Raw genomic sequence first — 18,639 nt, forward strand, 5'->3', positions numbered from 1 at the left:
TTAATTAGCTCTTAAGTGCTTTAAAATTTTTTTAAATTAAAACTATTATTTCATTTTTGACAAAAAAAATTATCTGTAAAGTTTTAAAATGATGATTCAGTACGTTATTGAATCTGTTATTTAAATACAGTGTAAATATGATTAACTTGGAAACAATCATGAGGTTCAAACTACATATCGTTTAAAATGAAATTTAAACCATTTAATATGTTGTTGACAACAATTAAACAAAAGATTAACCCAACAAATTAAAGAAAAAGACGTGGAAGGCATTAAACTATCCTCGAGTGTGAGCTTCACCACATAAGCATAAAAAAAGAGCATCTCCTTAGATTTGCTTCCTTCTCTCCTCCAGATTCCTCTCGAGCGTAAACCCGGACATTATTCTTAGATGAGACATAACCCTTATGGGCTATTCTATCATAACCCACATTATTTTTCATGACCCTCTTTGAATGAAATATCTAATTTACCCTTAATGAATTTATTCTTTTTGTTTTATTTTTTTTATCTTTCCAACAATTAATTAAAACAAAATTAAAAGAAAAAAAAGAAATTGGTTCCTTTCAACTTCGCCGACTTCTGTTCATATCTTCTCCGGCAGCACGCGACGTCTCCGGTCATCGACTTTGACGGCAGCATGCAGTGTCTCCAGTGTTCTCTGTGAGTCGCGACCATCTTCTTCTTTTCAAACTTCAATTGCATGATGGTCTATTGCTCCAACCTCCACCAACGTTGTGTTCTATAACACGTAAGCAAGTTCCACCAACTCCACTAAGTCGCCATCATCGCCGTGACCTTAGACCCTCACCGCCGACTCCGCCAAGCTTTGAATTCAGTCAATCATAGATGGCGATGGATTGAGCAGATCTCAATCAACCATGGATGAGCGATTCAATCGAATCTGGTGGGGGAAACCAACTTTTCATTATTTGTGTTTTGGTCCTCAAATGTTTTATTTCTCTTCATTTTAGTCCCAAACTTTCTAATTGACAAGATTTTTTTCTGTTTTCAGATTGAACTTTTCAATTATGCACTTTAAACCATGTTAGCTACAAATGGACAAATAAATACAATATATATACACCTAAATACAATTTAAAATGATTAAAATAAGCTAAAACTAACTGCATAATAAAAAAATCATGAAATTACTAAGGAGTGGGTTATAGAAGATGGTAAACTGGTACAATTCATATAACTAAACATATACTGGTTTAATTAGTACAACTTCATAGTATATACAAGACATGTAATACTAGTAATACTGGTTTAACTTTTTCATTATAGAAATTTTAAATTTTTATTTGATTTTCCATATGAAAAAACAACAATAAACTGACCAAATTGGTGTGTTTATAATGGTATATCCTAACTATTTTAATTTTTTAATATTTTTTGACAATTATTACATTATTTCATAAGTTTCCATTTTCACCTTATACGTTAAAGGTTTGTTTACTTGTTTGTCCACTATATTTTCTGAAAAACATACAACGAATGTATTTTAACAAAATTAACGATTCGATTATATGTGATATCAGATAGGTAAACATATAGTAGTAGTACAACTAGGGTATATTTACTTTTTATGTGGTACAACTAACTTTTTCAATTTCACCGCCAAAATACAATTATATACAAATTTGTTCAACCCAAAATTTGGTACAACTACGTATATATATTAAAAGAACGTAGTTATACCGGTTAAACCAATCATACATTTGTTATCGTAGTTATACTAGTTGTACTATTTATACTGATCGTATTAATCTACTTTTCTTTTAATTTTGTGTCTTTTAGGCTTTCATTTTCTTCAAGTAAATATATTTCTTTTGATAACATTAAAATATTTTCCAATTGTGTGTAATGCCTATAGAAAATAATATATAAAATCATTGCCACAGTAAAATATTAATAATACTACTAATGTAGTCGAACCAGTTGTACTATTATTGTTGTAATACTACAGCATGTTTCAGTTTTATTAGTTTTATATGGCTTTTCATAGGAAAATAACAATAGACTAGACAAGTTGGGAGGTCTTTGGAATGGTCCATCCTATTTATTTGAAATTTTACCGAATTGTTTTTGCAATTATTACACAATGGTATAAGTTTCCAAGATCTAGCTTATACTTTAAGGGTTTGTTTACTAGTTTTTTCACTATATTTTTTAAAAACATACACCAAATATATTTTAAGAAAATTAATGATTCAATTGCATGTGCGCATATGTATTTAAGTAAATGAGAGCTGTACAACTGAAGTATATATATTTAATATGTGGCACAACTAAAATTTTCAAATTTTCAACCAAAATACAACTATGTACAAAGTTGTACAACCCAAAATCTGGTACAACTCTATATACGATTGTACAACTAGAATACTCGTACAACTACATGTTATTTCGTTTATCATGTTTTAGTTTGTTTATCATGTTTTAAATGTACTGCACATTCTAAACGTGATGGTTGTACCTTCCTTTGTCAAGTTGTACCAGTTGTACTAGGCAGAGTAATTTGGCCATACCTAACCTGGTTATACTAGTTAGGCTTTGCCAACCTCTTCGGCCTTGTCAAGGCCTCTCCATCCTCCGGTGAATCTTCAACATCTTTATTCACTTCCTCTGTAGCTTCCTTCTTAACCTTCTCGGCATTTGCTGCCATAACTTCAAGCTCGTTCTTACCCTCCTTTGTGGCCTTTTTATTAGTGTCAACCTTTTCCATCTGCTCAGGATCATTCTCGCCATCATTCTCGAGCTCATTCTCGCCTTCTTTTCAGATGTTGAACCAAGGTTTTAAAAATCGCTCTAGGCGGCGCCTAGGCCCCCGCCTAGGCGGCAACTCGGTCCTATCCGAAACGATTTTTTTCAAATCCAATTTTTGATTTATATGATTAAATTGGTTTAAATTGTTTTAAATCGGTTAAAATCGATATAAATTGTCTATATATGTTAAATTAAACAATAATATTATTACAAATCTATAAATTTGTCTACTTTCTTATGTTTGTATATTTTATAATTAAACTTAAAAATTAAAATATGTCACATAAATGTATAAAATATATAAAACAAATCAATAATTTGTTAACGCCTAAGCCCCGAATAATCCGCCTAGTCGCTAGTTCTCTATAAAGCGCCTAGTTACCGCCTAACGATTTTTAGAACATTGTGTTGAACTATGGGAGCTCGTGAAACCACTTCTTTTCAGATGCATCAGAATCTTTAATCAACTTAATGAAATGATGTTGATGACACCTTGAGGAGAGCTTATAGGGCTTCCCGTACTCGACCAGTTGGAAGTAAAACATGTGTGGTTTGATTGCTCCTCCAGCCATCTGCTCACCAAGCACAAAAAAATATAACATTAATATAATTGGAAAACTAAGGAGTTTTACTAGTAATACAAGTTATACTTATTACACAAGTGCTAGTTGTACGAGTAACACAAGTTATATATATGCAAGTTATACTATTAATACGAGTATTACAAGTTCTATTAGAGTTGTAGTTGTACGAGTATTGCAAGTATTATACTAAAATAGGTTATAGTTGTACGAGTTATACAAAAAATACATAGAACAGTTGTGCAAGTTATATTAGTTAGATATGTTCTACTTATAGCTATATATGTTATAGTTGTACGATATACAAGTAATACACAAAAAAGTATACAACTTATAATAATTACATATGTTCTACAAGTTATACATATAACAGTTGTACAATTATTATTAGTTAGATAAATAGTAATTGTACGAGTAAAAGAAGTTTTACAGTTATAGTTAAATATGTCGTAGTTGTATGAGTAATATAAGTTATACATATAACAGTTGTACAAATAATACTAGTTATCATTTAATTGTACAAATAATACTAGTTGTACAAGTGATACATGTTTTACATATTCCAGTAGTATTAGAAATATGAGTAATACACGATTGACATGTTCTACTTAGAGTTACACTTTAAGTAGTTGTACCAGTTACAAAATTTTATATTTCATAGTTGTATTAGTAAATACTAGTTAAACTTATTTTAGTTGTAGTAGGCACACTTTTCGTAAGTACAACTAAATCTACTAGAATAACTATATACAATATATATCCTAGTTGTATCATATTACAAAAACTGAATTCAAGTTTATTTTTACATGTGTAGCATTATGTTCTTGAAATGTGCGAGCGTCCCCGTGATTCGACCTAGTTTCTTCGTTCCGAAGAAGGTGTCCCCCTCCTAGTGGAAGACCTGGAAAGAGGTGTAACCGGAGGGTCTTGTGTGTTCGCCATTGGAGGTACTTGTGACCCCGCCGCCTCTTCTGACTGTGTTGACTCACTGTCGGACTGAGTAGGAGAAGCAGCCGGAGTAGGGTCCGCCGGAGAAGGGTCCGCCGGATTAGGAGAAGCACCCGGATTGCGTCGCAGACTTTTAGGGTTATGGTTCCGCCACAGCCGCTTACTGGGTTGAGATGTCAAACCACCATCGTCTCCTCCGTGTTCTTCTACCAGAGATGGCCTATCTCACTTCTTCTTTGCTGGTTCGATGTTCTTCTTCGGCGGTGGAGATTCCTTCTTGTTATTAGTTCTTCTGATTGTAGGTGGCATCTTCGTGACAGAGAGATAAATCGAGAAGTCCGATTGAAATAGAGACAGAGTTCTGATCGTGAAGGTGTGGAGAAAATAGGGGAGTTGTCTTTCGTAGATGGAGGCTTTGTCTATTTGGTTAGGTTTTCAGTCGGGGTTGGGTCGGGTTAAGAGTCGGGTAGGATAGTAATGGCGCGGGTCGTAAATAAGTTGATGTTTTTTGGTTTTTTGTTATTTGTACCTCTTTTGTATTTAAATTTTAATGTAATATTAATAGGAATTATGGTTGGGTCACGAGAGAATTTTTCAAAACCATGTGGGTCACTAGAGCATTTGATCCCGTAAACCCTAGCTTCCATCTCCAAAATGTTCAGATCCGTCATCGTCCGTTCCTCTTCATCGGCGAAGCAATCGCTTCTCCGCCGCAGCTTCTCCTCCTCCGTCCCCGAGCGCAAAGTCGCCATCCTCGGCGCCGCCGGTGGAATCGGGCAGCCTCTGGCTCTCCTCATGAAGCTCAACCCCCTCGTCTCTAGCCTCTCTCTATTCGATATCGCAAACACCCCTGGAGTCGCCGCTGATGTCGGTCACATCAACACCAGATCTGAGGTATACACATAACACTACCACGATCAATTCCTAGATTTGGAATCTCTGAGATTGGATAATTGATGTGAGATTTGTATATATAGGTGGTTGGATACATGGGAGATGATGAATTGGCAAAAGCTCTTGAAGGAGCTGACCTCGTTATCATCCCTGCTGGTGTCCCCAGGAAGCCTGGTATGACCCGTGATGATCTTTTCAACATCAACGCTGGTATTGTCAAGAACCTTTGCTCTGCCATCGCCAAGTACTGCCCTCATGTAAGCCAATAGCATTATTCTTGCTTTGTTACGTGTAAAAGATGTCTCCTTTTTGTGGCTTTTTACTCTTTTGTTTGCGTTGAATCAGGCACTTGTTAACATGATCAGCAACCCAGTGAACTCCACTGTTCCAATTGCAGCTGAGATATTCAAGAAGGCTGGTATGTACGATGAGAAGAAGTTGTTTGGTGTCACCACTCTTGACGTTGTTAGGGCCAAGACTTTCTACGCTGGAAAGGCTAATGTCCCTGTTGCTGGTTCGTTTTCCACTTTTTTTAGTCATGAGTTTTCCTTAAGTATGTTGTCTGAGTTCTCAAATATTCTTGTTGTGTCTGCAGAAGTTAATGTTCCGGTGATTGGTGGTCATGCTGGGGTTACAATTCTCCCACTCTTCTCTCAGGTTACCTCTCATGCTCAAACTGTAGTTGAAATGTCTTGCGCTGTTTACTCAAAGTTAGTTAATCTGTTTGTAAACAATATAGGCCACTCCTCAGGCCAACTTGTCTAATGATGTACTCACCGCTCTCACCAAGCGTACCCAAGATGGAGGTACCGAAGTCGTGGAGGCTAAAGCAGGAAAAGGTTCAGCTACATTGTCAATGGCGTAAGTACTGTGCTACCCTTTTCGTTATTATTCTTCGGTTCTTAAATTTAGTAACTTAATCATTGTCACAGCTATGCTGGAGCTCTATTCGCTGATGCATGCTTGAAAGGACTCAACGGAGTTCCAGACGTTGTGGAATGCTCATACGTGCAGTCCACCATCACTGAGCTTCCTTTCTTTGCCTCAAAGGTAATTCTCAAAACTTAGCATCAATCATTCAAACACACAGTGTCTTGGATGTGATGGTTTTGGTGATTAATTGATTCCAGGTGAGGTTGGGGAAGAACGGTGTGGAGGAGGTTCTTGATTTGGGGCCACTCTCAGACTTTGAGAAACAAGGGTTGGAAGCACTGAAGCCAGAACTCAAGTCTTCCATCGAGAAGGGTGTTAAGTTTGCCAACCAATGAGTTAAATCGATTTGAGTCGGGTTATTTTTCCAATTTTCCGGTTATATTCTCGCCCTTCATTGGGTTGCATCAATAAAATTCATGTGTTGAGGCTTTTTGGGTTCTTTCCCAAAACACATAGATGAAAACTGTAACATGTTAGCATGTAAGGTTTCTTTCTTTTGTAACAATGATTATTTCTGTCATAATCAGTTCAAAAGTCTGCTTGATTCTTCTTATTTTTGCATCCTTGTCACCTCCTTTTACTGATTCTACAGTTTTTTTTTTTTTTTAAGTTATGATTTCATATAAAAGAAAGGGCTTATTAGCGAAATAGCTATATTTGGGAGACAAATTAAGGAACTAACATTGATTTTGACATAATTTAATGTCAAACTTTTTGGTCTCAATCAAACCGGTTCTACCCCTTTACTTAACAGGTTGCCAGTTTCACTTTCAAATATAAGAGACGTGGTTTTTTTAGGGACACTTAATTATATGAAGCATATATGACAGCTGTATGCAACACACATGATGGAAAAGAAAATGTTCTATTTCATCTCACCAACATAGTAGAGTACTATAAACACAATTAGAATCATAACCAACCTCTAACCCCAACCAACCTCTAACCCTGAAATACTAGACCCTAAACCAATCCACCTCTAAATCATAATTATTAACCCCTAAACCCGAATTCATACACCCAAACCCAATGTAAAATATCTTTTATAAATTAAAATACAAAATATTATATAATTAACTATTCTATTTCATCTCACCAACGTAGTATAATACTAAAACCATCAGAATCACAACCAACCTCCAACACTGAAATACTAAACCCTAAACTAACCCACCTTAAAGCCATAAATACTAAACCCTAAACCCGAATTCATAAACCCAAACCCAAATATAAAATATCTTTAATAAATTAAAATACAAAAATAGTAAAATTTAACTGTTCTATTTCATCTCACCAACATAGTATAGTACTATAACCATAATCAGAATCACAACCAACCTCCAACCTCAACCAACCTCCGATCCTGAAATACTAGACCCTGAACAAACCCACCTGGAAGCCCTAAATACTAAACCCAAAACCTAAATTCATAAACCCAAACTCAAATGTAAAAATAACTTAAATAAATCAAAATACATAAATAGTATATAATTAATTGTTCTATTTCATCTAACCAACGTTATATAATACATATTGCTCACATTTTGAAGTGTTTATAATTGCAGGGAAGGAGGTAATGCTTACACCAAATTCAAATTGATGCATATGGAATGTGATTTCATTCTTCCAGTGTAAGCAACAAAAAGGAAGAAGATACATAGAGTTGGAGTCATTACATAAAACATTACTACAACACGGAGGTAGTTTAGATGGTAGTATCTAAAAACAAGAAGCAAAGCTAAAACATTAAAACTATGCTTAGAAACCATAAACCCATGTCTACACGTCCTGGGTGAGTGCTCCGGCTTGACACAGTGCCAGTGTTTCAAGCAAGTAGTTCTCCGCAGCTACACAAATATTTTCTTCAGTGAAAGCCACACACTTCAATTCCATCCCAACAGCGTGCATTTATAACATAATAAGTGTCACTACAGCGGAGCAACCTATACAAAGCCAAAGTCGCTTAGTTCTATAAAAATATTTATTCTAAACCAAATGTATTTGTCTTGGAATCACAAAGAGAATATGACATGAGCGAAATACAGTCGATACATAGCACAAGATAAACATTTCTATTTATATGGAATAGTAAATCTATATATGACATGGTACACATGGTTACATAGAATGGAATTGTTATACATTTCCATTTGCGAGGAGTGAACTACACTCGATATATAAAACAAGATAATTATTTCTATTTGATATAATATTGTATATATACGTATAACTTGGAACACAAAAGTACATTGAATGGAATATAAATTCTAAATACCTTATGATTGTTTCTACATCATAAAGAAGTGCAAAACGGAAGGGTACGTGAATGATTAACAATTTAAGCTATTCCATATCACATAGCATAGACCGATCAAATAGCTCTACATATACTATCTTTGTTTTGATTCCAAACAAAATTACCATAGATTTCGATGTAAACAGATGAGTAAGACAAATCGGTAAAAGTTCAGCCCTAAATCGATTCGGTGACCTTTGTCTACTAGATCCGACATGCAACCCAAACAGGGAAAAAGAGCATCGCAAGAATAGAATCTAAAACACATACCCTAGAACTTACAGTATTGCAATAGATCTGAGACAAAGCGCCGATGTGAATGGAAAAATGGTCAGTGTGCTCCTTCTCCCCGATTGGACTGTCACGACGTCTTCTCGCAATAGATTCCCAAAGTGGAGACGATTCCCTTTGCAACACAATTAGAGAAAGAAATAAACTCAGAGAACACAGACGGTGGCGATGGAGAGGAGAGAAACGTGGTTGGAAGAGGTGGAGAAAATCATGGATCAATTTCTCAAAAATTACCAAATAAAGGTAAAAAGAAAGATGTGAATATGATTACGCCACGAGTAATTTGAAACAGCTAATAACTTGGATTTTTTATTTTTATTTTCTTCAGGTTTCACCGGTAGAATGAAAGGGTATTTTGGCAATATTATAGGAAAGACAGATGGTGTATCGATATATTAGGGAAATTGGTTAGAAGGTGAATTGTTGTTTTTTTCAGCGTCATACAGCCAAATTTCCCTAAAAGAAAAGCACAGTACAATGGCCCTGTGCTGGTGACAAGAATACTATGTATTCCATCGAAGTGCAAAACAAAAGATAATGGAAAAACCTGGTCATCGACCAAAGATGTAAAACGAGTAATTGTCAACTTATTCTAATGATGTTTTGCTTCACATTTCAGTGGTAATGTAGAGCTATATAGAGCCATGCAGCAGATGGGAATAAAAGATAAAATTCCAGGACCATATGGGTTAAATACATTCTTCTATGAACACTATTGGCCTAGGTGTACTTAAATTTCCCCTTGATGTTTTTGAACAGGATGAGTTAGACCTTAAAATCAACCACACTCATACATCTTAATGATCTAAACATTGAAAATCCAATGTTTTTAGCGACTATAGGCCAATCAGTTAACTAATATTGCATATAAGCTCATCTATAAAGTTCTAGAAGATCGTTTGTAAAGCCTTGTCTACATTGTGTTATTTCAGAAAATCAACCTATTTTAAGCTTTGCTTTTTGCATATGTTTCGGTTCTCTTCTGAAAAACTAAGGCAAGATGAATGCAAGGTACTCATGGATACTCTAAGAAACTATGTAGGACTATCAGGTCATATAACTAACTTTCAAAAATCTTCCATTATGTTTGGAATAGGATTAAAAGCTGGTAACAGAAAGCATCTTAGTTCTATAATGGGGGATACAAAGATCAAGAGGCTTTGAAAAGTATTTAGGACTCCCATAGTGTACGAGACAAAATAAAAATACTCAGGCAGGCCTACCTAACCTTTTTTTTTTTTGTTAAAAAAAAAATGAAATCCCAATTTGCTTCCGGCGGGGCTCGAACCCGCGACCTTCGGCTCATAAGACCAACGCTCTAACCAACTGAGCTACGGGAGCTTCACATTCAGTTTATGTTTTAAGACAAAATGAACCATAATGTTTGGAGTGTTTGTAATAGGCGTGGGCGTTCGGGTACCCGTTCGGGTTCGGGTCGGGTATTTCGGATTTTCGGGTATTTCGGTATAGAGGTGTAGAACCCGTTCGGGTATTTCTGTACTTCGGGTCGGGTTCGGATATTTTTAGTTCGGATTCGGTTATTTCGGATCGGGTTCGGATATTTAGATTTTGAAAAAAAAAATTAAAATTTTCATTTCTCAAGTTTCTTGTATTTAAAAGTATAACTTTAAGTTAACTAATTTTTTTGTTTTTCATAGATTGAATGGTTAATAGATTTGGACATAATATTTTAAAACTAAAAAGACACTAATTTAGTTATTTTTTTAAAAAAATTTGGTTGTAACTTTTTGTTAATTTTTGAAATAAAAAACTTGACATGCATTTTAAGTGAATAGCAAATCCTTTTTTCCGTAATTGTATGTATATCATATGAACTTAAAGTATGTGTAGTATCAATATAAATATTTTATATAAAATGAGAGATGTAAACTAGAAATATAAGGTTAATTATACATATGTTCGGTTATCTTCGGATATCCATTCGGGTTCGGGTATTACCCGTTCGGGTTCGGGTATCCAATCTCTCCTTATTCAATACCCGTTCGGGTATTTTGCTACTTCGGTTCGGGTTTCGGTTCGGGGTTTTCGGATCGGGTTCGGGTGTCATTTCGGATATCGGGTAAAGTGCCCACCCCTAGTTTGTAAATTAGACAATACACCAACTTTGTAATTGGAATTTGGAGAAGATAACGAAGATAAATTCCAGATTTTTTGTATACATCAATAGCCAAGCCTTCAGTTGTTTAATCTCTATCTTTCTTTTTGTTTTCTTTCTTAAAAATTAGTAAATCTAAGCCTCTAAATGAGATTACAGTAAAATCGTAACAACCAATAGTAGTAGTAAAGGAGAATGTATACCAAAGAAACAAGACAGGTATTTATTAGCTTTAACAAGAGTGTTTCAAACACATCATCGCTAACAATCTCACAACTTTTACTTCAAGTTTCAACACTCTTACTTACATAACATAAAGAAAAAGAAAAGGAACACGCAAGAACAATCTCCCTCATGTGCACAAACAACCCCTTTGGCCTATGACCAGCCAAACCAGTAGTCGAGAATATAGACCAGACCCAAAGAGAACGGGTAAAGCAAGTACGCAATGAAACATGTCCAGAGCGGATACGTTGTGCGGAAGCTAGCGAAACCTCCCATCACCAAACAAACAATGAGAATCACCAACACTTCTGATGAGAAGTTCCATGTCAATCCTCTAAGGTAGACGATCGCTAAGAACACCGAGAGACACAGAATGTTGTTCATTGTCACTCCACCACATAGCTCAGAGAAAGTTAAGGAGGCTGTTCTGATCTTTTTCCTGGAGGCGAAGATGATGGCAGAGACGGCTTCACTTGAGTTGGTTGCTAAAGGCAAAGCGATGAAGGAGATGAAGAAAGATGGGATCCCTGTGGCTGCTGAGAAGTTGTTAACTGTGTCCACCAAAGGATCAGCAAACGCAGCTGCAATGGCTGCTCCCAACAGTAGCAGTAAAGCTGCTTTAATGGTGATCCATTTCGGGTCCGCAACCTCCCCTGACTCCTCATCATTCTCACCATTCTCATTGTCTCCCAACAAAGCATGCTCTCTCTTTGTTTGCACATGGAAATGGTCAAGGAACTTCATTGTCCGGGGACCGGCGTCAGGACCAGAAGGACCAGCAGCTCCCATTGCCTGAATAAGCCAATGCTTAATCCCGCGGACAAACTCTTCTTGATCAACTTGCTCATCCAGAGTCTTGTCGAAATCTTGTAAAACTTTCCCCACAGCATCATCTTTATCAAAATCTATATCCTCAAAGCTGATCCCAATGATAAGAGCCTTAAGCTCAGCTGCTGACAAGTGTCCGTCCTTGTTTGCATCAATCGTCTCAAACAACCTGATAAAAATGATGAAACTGTAAGCACATGGTGACACCGAGTAGATTTGCAATCTCTACCATGACTTACTTTCGGATGACATGTTCATCAGGCTGGCCTTCATCATCAAGAAGCCTACCCAAAGCATGTTGTTTCAAGTGCTTTAAGATTCCTGATATAACATGCTTGTGCTTGGCGAAAGCGAGCCGTCTCCTTTGGATCCATGGTTGGAAGACCTATTAGGTAAGGAAGAATAATAATCTCATAAACAAGATGGAGAAAGCAAAAAACAAAGAGACACCAGAGTCTAGTGGCTACTTTACCTGATATACACAGTAAGAGATCAACATTACAACAGAGAGGATTAGAGCAACCAACACAGCCAAGTGTCTACCAGAAGTTGAGTCCAACATCTGAGGAAGCTGGACAATGATGAATGGAATAACCGAAATAGCCATTATTCTTGCAGCGTAGCTGGTCCAAACATCAACAGTTACACCAGAATCTACAGACAATAAAGCAAGAAAAAAATATTAGCATCAATGATCCAATCAAATCCATAAGACGTAAGAGATTTTCTTGTTACCTTTGAGATGGAAGCCTTTGGTGTCTTGGTTGTTAACAGCAATGTTGTCACGAAGGTCACACTTGCCGACAACAGTGCAAGTTCCCCAGATTACAGTGAGGAGCATAACGGTGGAGCCAGCGAGCAAACCCATTCCCACTGAGACTTGGGTTTGTGCAGTTGCCGCGTCTCCTGAGAGTCCAGACACTGAAACAAAACACCAACGCATATATAAGATTCAAGACCCATCAAGACAAAAAGAGTAAAAGATCAATACTTCACAAGAAAAAAGAAATTATATTGAAACAAAGAAAAGACAAAGATTGACTAAACAAAGATTTACTTTTTATGTCTCAAACTAAGCCTGCGGTTTTGACCCGAACCAAACCAAACTAATTTTTTTTGTTTAATTCAGTTACGAGTTCGGTTCAAACATAACTAACCAAGTCAAATTTTTTTTATGTTTTCAATACAAAATTTGCAAATTTCAATAAAAATAATTGGATTTCTTGAAATACTATTGATTAAAAAACATTATAATTTGATAATTTTAAAAAATGATAGATGACTAATGTGTTTTCTTAATATGTGTGAAAACACCAAAATATCTATTAAAAACGGAGGAAGTATTTAGTTAAATTTCAAACATAACTAACCAAATTAACCAAAATTTGGAACCAAACTAGCCAAATTTTTGGTTTCGGATATATTACCGTTAAAAATTTGGTAAAAATTCCGTAAAATTTGGGTAATTTCAGTAATAAAAAATAATAATTAAATAGCTATCCGAATACCGAACTACCGAAATTCCAAATTACCGAACAGAACTACCCAAACTACCTGTAGGGCCGATAACAGAACTTACCGAATCAAAGCATCATCAGAACCTAACAAAGATTCAGTTTTTATAAGAAAGAATCAACCTTTTCACCTACCCATAATAAGCATAGCGTCAGGGAGTGCTCCGAGCATGGGAAGAAACAAACCACCGACGATCCCAGGTCCCAAGATCTCGAGCAAAAGCTCACTTCCGGCGGAGAGATACGTCGCCGCCGTGAACATGAGAAATCCATAAACCAAGATCAAGAAAACGTTCCCAAGCGCCGTCTTAGTACACGGCATGAACCCGTAGGTCTGTTCACAAGCTTCCTCTTTCTCTTCAGCCGAGACCAAAGCGAGATTTCCACCGTTGATTCCATCGGAGATGATGAGATCAGTGGAAGATGGACGAACGGAGACGAGTCGAGCGTAGGCAGATGAAGTGAGGAAGAGGAGGAAGAGGAGAGAGATGAGAGATCTGAGTCTCATGATTGATTCGAAAGACAACAAAAGCTCAACTCTTTTGTGGACGAGAGAGTATGTAACAGATACAGTTACATATATATATATGTAGTTGGAGCTTTTAAAATTATTGCAGAAAGATAAGTTTTGTGTCTGATATGTGTGTAGGTCGTGTGGGGCAGTTTTCTTGGGTAGGTGACGAAGACGCTAAAGAAAGAAGATGAACAGAGCAGTCTTTTTTACCTTTTTAGCCCCTATCGTTAACTACTTTTTTATAATATTTTCTCTGTTTTCACATTTTTTTGTCACGTAAAATATCATTTAAAATTTTCAATACAGTTTAATTTTCTTTAAACTTAATGTTAATTCCACAGATGCATTAATTTTATAGATGATTTTATTTATCAAATATTATTAGTTGAATATGTACGACTAATAAAAAACATAAATACATTTTAATTATTTTTTGATGTGTGTGAAAATGATAAACTGACATTTTGAAACAAATAGAATACTATTGATTTGCTTCTATATTTACATGATTTAGGATAAAGGATAAATTATGTAATAATTTAGGAAAACATATATATTTGTTGATGTAGTAAAGCATATTTTATAAATTGTCCATCTCAAAATGTAAAAAGTTAATAAAGAATTTACCGACAAAACAAAAGTCTTGGATAACTATTTACCTACATTTAATGGTTTTCCTTAAAGTCTACAATCATTTATTTCTATTTTCAGGATTATGGATAATTTAGGAATTGCAGATTTAACTTAAAATCGTTCGTTACTCATTATTACCAGATCTGATTACGCGGCCACACGTGTAATATTAAGCCGATCCCAAGATCATAATCGTAAATTAGTCAATACTTGCCGACATCGTATATACCATAAAAAATATCAAATCGAAATCATACTTGTTAAAAAAAAAAATATTATGTATAACAGATCATCTATTTCTGAGAGTGATGGCAAGACGAAAGTTAAAAAAAATATTGTTTCTGATAGCTACAAATGGCAGACGAGAAACCATTGTTCCTTTATCATCTTCTCTCCCAATGAGAACTAAATAATTCCTTTTTTTTAAGTAATGAGAACTAAATATTCAAACTCACTAAAAGCACCTCCCGTACATACATTGTATATTTGTATCTGATAAAACTTCTCAAAATATAATAAACAAAACTAATATTTTTCTCTGTTTTATATTGTATAATGTTTTACATCAATACATATAATATAATCTAAATTAATTTATTTAATTGTAAATGGAAATAATAAAATATAATTAATTAGATAACTTTTTTATAAAATTCAAGTTACTTTAATATTTTTTATATTTCACAATATAAGTAGTTTTAACATCTAAATACAATTTTTATTTATAGAGTATTGTTTAATCAGTTAAATTATTTATGTTTTATAATTTGTTGAACATATATATGAAATGCTACTTTTATAAAGGTAACAATTTTTTTTTAATATAGTGGCTTTAGCTAAAACTACTTACATTTTAAAACAAAGAGAATATATAAGAAATTTTTATTGTGAAATAACAAAAATTCTTTAAGAATCCTACATATTTAAAAAAAAGAAGTAATTTAATAGTGTATTCATTAGAAAGAGGAATTAATTTAAAAATCATACATATTGAAAACCATATTTTTATTTTATTTATTATATTTTGAATATATATTATATATTATCGATGGAACTATAGAAATGATATGATTTTCATGTTTACGAACCAAAATATAGTTTTGGTTTAAGGATTTATATTCTTTCTGATTTATAATATATGGTGTTTAAAAAAGTTTATTGTTTCAAAATATAAAATATTTTGATCATTTTATATTAACTTTAGTTTTATCAAAAAATGATCAACCAATTACATCTTACAATTCTTTTCATGATTGGTCAAATTATTTTTAATTTATGTATTAGTAATGTTTTTACAGAAAACTAAATGTCTTAATCTTGTGTCTTTAGACATAACATTTTACATTACGAAACAAAGTGAATATTTTTCTTAAGTTGAGCTTGGTCAGGTTAAAATTAGGTTAATTTCATACTATTCGGTTACTTTTGTGATTTTCCTGAGCTTAATTAAATGTACAAATCTCATAGGTAGATTTAAACTTTTAACATTAAATTCATAGTTCAATATTTACAATTTAAAAAAATAGTTTTAAAAACTAAACACGTAAATTATTCATAGGGGCACATTTATTGTCTTAATTTTTAATAAATGTTAATTTTAAATATTTTATGTTATATCTTGTCACAAAAGATATTTTTAATGTAATTTAAGAGTATATCTCTAGTTAGATCGGGCCTAATTTAGGTTGCATTGGATAATAAACCCCATTGGAATGGCCCAACTAACTTATGCGTTTATAATAATCTGCAGACTCTCCTTTGCGTGGCGAAACCATCTTACCTTCTAACTCTCCTCGAGCGAAGTAGTACCCGAAGTAACTATCTCAAACGCTTGCCGAAGATCCTCCGCGAGCTGCTTCGCCAGAGAAACTGGAGAGAAGAGAGCGGTGTGCTTAGCGTTCTGATGCAAGGGACAGTGAGAGATGGTTCTCCGACCATTAATCGGCTCAAATACGAGGTTCTGCCTGGTTCGTGTTTTGAAAGATGGAGTTGCATTTGATCCCGCTCTTACTAAGATTCTTGGTTAGTAGTACTTTAGAGTATGGCTCACAACCAGTTCTGTTGACCTGACCTCATGGCTTCTCTGTTTTGTTAAGGGGACATGGATCCATGGTTGCTTCCGTTGAAACCGCCAGAAGATCATGATTGTCATAGAAAGATAGTCAATGACTCTTATTATAAGGACGCAGTAGAATATATGCGGCTTACTATGCAGTCTCCTCGCTATGTATCTTTAGCTGCATTACATCCACTTGTACAAGTACAACACTAACCATTTGTCTCCTTTTAGCTTGACTGTCTCACACTGATTAGATGTTTATTTTTTTCCTTGTAGCTTCTCTTAATTGGAGGTCTTGTAGATGAAGCCATGAAAGTGGTTGAGGAGATGTGCAACAAAGTACATGACATCAAACCTTTCAGGTAAAGTTATCTTAGTACCTGCGTCTGCCTTGGGAAGTTAGAGAGTATCTCAAGTGTGGTTTTGCTCAATTATAGGATTAAGGCAGCTATGATGGAGAAGTTTCATCATCACAACGACTTGCTAGCAAAATGCTACGAAGATATCTTGAAGATTGATCCTAGTTGTGTAACCACCCTGAAGAAGCTTATTGTAATGTCAATAACGATCCATCCATTTTAATCCCTCCTAAGTAGACTCTAATACCATTTGTTTTTCTTCCAACTTACTTGCAGTTGGATATAGTAGAGAGTCTTTGATCGAAATGATAGCATTGCATGTAGAAGCTTCTTTTCCCGAGCCTATAATCTGGAAAGAGTTTGCTGAGATCTTGATTCTCTTCTTTGAGAATGCTGATGAAGACAGAATGTCGGTGTGCCTAGACGGATCTGGAGAAGAAGGGAGTCAGCAAACATACTCTGTTAGATACAACTCGACACCTAGAATGTTCACTGAGACATCATCATGGACACTTCGAGCTAAGTGGTGGCTAAACCGCCATTTCTCCCCTGAGATACTCGAGGCAGAAATGAGAAACGGTACAGGATATTTGGAGATGATGAGATTGATGAGTTACAAAGCGGCATGTGCTTGTCGTATCTACGGACCAGAGTTTGGTTATGTGACTAAAGTTTATGGTCTGCTGGAGAATAATAGGAACAACATTTGTATGCTGGTGGAGAATGGTAGTAACAACATAGGTAGTAGGTTAGTGAAATATAGCAATAGTTTAGAGTTATTCAACTTTTTGCAAAGACACAGACACAATTGGAACAGGATATACAATTTAGAATAGTTTTTACACGTTACATTTTTTGTTTTAATAATTTTTCACTGTAATTTTGTATTATTGTAAGATTTATTTTGATGTAGCATTATACTGGCATCTGCAAAAAATTTGAGGTTTCATAAGATACGTGAGAAGTAGTACCACCCAAGAAAAACATGTTTACACAAGTTTAATTATATTTTTGTAGCCATTTGAATCTACTGTTGCTTTTTTATCTCCTTGATTATCTGGAGTCATCGTTACTTCGTCATCCTCTTCTATTACAAATTCACAACTTGTTCAAACCATTACCAAAGCTAAAGCCATATGTAACCATTAAACATGTTTTACTTAAAAGGCAAGTTACTTTAGCTTTAGGTCAACACAGATAATAAAAAGCCTAAGCAATTGGTATTTTTAACTTCAAATGGTATTATGGTATAATAGAGGAAACTCTATTCAACACCAGTTCTATTTCTTCATGTAAAATAGAAATTGCTATTTTTCTTCTATATTTATATATTCGGGTGAATAAATAGCTTTCATGTGTAGCAACTCAATCTTATCTCTTCATTAGATTAAGTTGGGTTTAACTTATTCAAAGTGTGAGGAATTAGGGTTGATTAAACACTTTTGTAATGCCCATTTGAGCTTCATAATGTATGATTTGGCGACAAAAAAATTAAAAATTAAAAATTAAAAAATACTACTTTAGTACTTAAGATACATAAATTATAGTAGACTTCACATGTTTTATAGAATTTTTCTATTTTATAGAAAAATTATTAAAAATGGTCTTAGGTTAACACATAATATAACACCCTATACATTTGTAACAAGAAAACATAAAAGAATGAAACAACCTAG

At 34.6% G+C, this 18,639-nt stretch overlaps 4 protein-coding genes, 1 long non-coding RNA gene and 1 other non-coding gene across 7 annotated transcripts; 2 read left to right on the forward strand and 4 right to left on the reverse strand.

Moving 5' to 3' along the window:
* The first annotated feature begins 144 nt into the window (after positions 1–144).
* LOC103871139 (malate dehydrogenase 1, mitochondrial) lies at positions 145–6,681 on the forward strand. Of its 2 annotated transcripts, none has more exons than XM_009149368.3 (8): positions 145–374; positions 4,937–5,195; positions 5,279–5,452; positions 5,541–5,709; positions 5,791–5,852; positions 5,935–6,056; positions 6,128–6,245; positions 6,326–6,681. In XM_009149368.3, exons 2-8 carry the CDS (start codon positions 4,956–4,958, stop codon positions 6,461–6,463), a joined length of 1,023 nt encoding a protein of 340 aa, XP_009147616.2. In that variant the 5' UTR covers positions 145–374; positions 4,937–4,955; the 3' UTR covers positions 6,464–6,681. The 2 variants fall into 2 exon arrangements, with proteins under 2 accessions (XP_009147616.2, XP_033128371.1); XM_033272480.1 differs by having other exon boundaries at positions 255–347; positions 4,917–5,195.
* LOC117125895 (osteocalcin 2) lies at positions 2,549–4,610 on the reverse strand. Its single transcript, XM_033272777.1, has 4 exons — positions 4,531–4,610; positions 4,255–4,431; positions 3,265–3,344; positions 2,549–2,775 (listed from the first exon to the last, which is right to left on the reverse strand). The coding sequence occupies exons 1-4, from the start codon at positions 4,608–4,610 to the stop codon at positions 2,549–2,551; spliced, it is 564 nt and encodes a 187-aa protein (XP_033128668.1).
* On the reverse strand, positions 6,536–9,608 carry LOC117125847. Its single transcript, XR_004448299.1, has 2 exons — positions 8,707–9,608; positions 6,536–8,071 (listed from the first exon to the last, which is right to left on the reverse strand). It is a non-coding gene; the product is annotated as an uncharacterized LOC117125847 (long non-coding RNA).
* A 374-nt stretch (positions 9,609–9,982) lies between these two features.
* Positions 9,983–10,056, reverse strand: TRNAI-UAU. Its single transcript has one exon. It is a non-coding gene; the product is annotated as a tRNA-Ile (tRNA).
* A 975-nt stretch (positions 10,057–11,031) lies between these two features.
* On the reverse strand, positions 11,032–13,942 carry LOC103871140 (sodium/calcium exchanger NCL). The gene is made up of 5 exons (XM_009149370.3): positions 13,534–13,942; positions 12,620–12,805; positions 12,357–12,538; positions 12,124–12,269; positions 11,032–12,053 (listed from the first exon to the last, which is right to left on the reverse strand). The coding sequence occupies exons 1-5, from the start codon at positions 13,904–13,906 to the stop codon at positions 11,210–11,212; spliced, it is 1,731 nt and encodes a 576-aa protein (XP_009147618.1). The 5' UTR covers positions 13,907–13,942; the 3' UTR covers positions 11,032–11,209.
* LOC103871151 lies at positions 13,942–18,615 on the forward strand. The gene is made up of 5 exons (XM_033272501.1): positions 13,942–16,567; positions 16,642–16,805; positions 16,881–16,966; positions 17,042–17,176; positions 17,244–18,615. Exons 1-5 carry the CDS (start codon positions 16,468–16,470, stop codon positions 17,797–17,799), a joined length of 1,041 nt encoding a protein of 346 aa, XP_033128392.1. The 5' UTR covers positions 13,942–16,467; the 3' UTR covers positions 17,800–18,615.
* The last annotated feature ends 24 nt before the right edge of the window (positions 18,616–18,639 follow it).

The sequence above is a fragment of the Brassica rapa genome, chromosome A06 (genome assembly GCF_000309985.2).
Source record: "Brassica rapa cultivar Chiifu-401-42 chromosome A06, CAAS_Brap_v3.01, whole genome shotgun sequence".
NCBI classification, from domain to species: Eukaryota; Viridiplantae; Streptophyta; class Magnoliopsida; order Brassicales; family Brassicaceae; genus Brassica; species Brassica rapa.

Coding starts and splice junctions, on each gene's coding strand:
- LOC117125895 (XM_033272777.1), bottom strand. CDS start 4,610: ATGCCACCTACAATCAGAAGAACTAATAACAAGAAGGAATCTCCACCG. Junction 4,432..4,530: donor ATCGAACCAGCAAAGAAGAA/GTGAGATAGGCC, acceptor TAACCCTAAAAG/TCTGCGACGCAATCCGGGTG. Junction 3,345..4,254: donor CCGGTTACACCTCTTTCCAG/GTCTTCCACTAG, acceptor CTTGGTGAGCAG/ATGGCTGGAGGAGCAATCAA.
- LOC103871139 (XM_009149368.3), top strand. CDS start 4,956: ATGTTCAGATCCGTCATCGTCCGTTCCTCTTCATCGGCGAAGCAATCG. Junction 5,853..5,934: donor TTCTCCCACTCTTCTCTCAG/GTTACCTCTCAT, acceptor TAAACAATATAG/GCCACTCCTCAGGCCAACTT. Junction 6,057..6,127: donor TCAGCTACATTGTCAATGGC/GTAAGTACTGTG, acceptor TCATTGTCACAG/CTATGCTGGAGCTCTATTCG.
- LOC103871140 (XM_009149370.3), bottom strand. CDS start 13,906: ATGAGACTCAGATCTCTCATCTCTCTCCTCTTCCTCCTCTTCCTCACT. Junction 12,539..12,619: donor CAAAGGCTTCCATCTCAAAG/GTAACAAGAAAA, acceptor TATTGTCTGTAG/ATTCTGGTGTAACTGTTGAT. Junction 12,270..12,356: donor TCTCTTACTGTGTATATCAG/GTAAAGTAGCCA, acceptor CTTACCTAATAG/GTCTTCCAACCATGGATCCA.
- LOC103871151 (XM_033272501.1), top strand. CDS start 16,468: ATGGTTCTCCGACCATTAATCGGCTCAAATACGAGGTTCTGCCTGGTT. Junction 16,806..16,880: donor CATTACATCCACTTGTACAA/GTACAACACTAA, acceptor TTTTCCTTGTAG/CTTCTCTTAATTGGAGGTCT. Junction 16,967..17,041: donor CATGACATCAAACCTTTCAG/GTAAAGTTATCT, acceptor GCTCAATTATAG/GATTAAGGCAGCTATGATGG.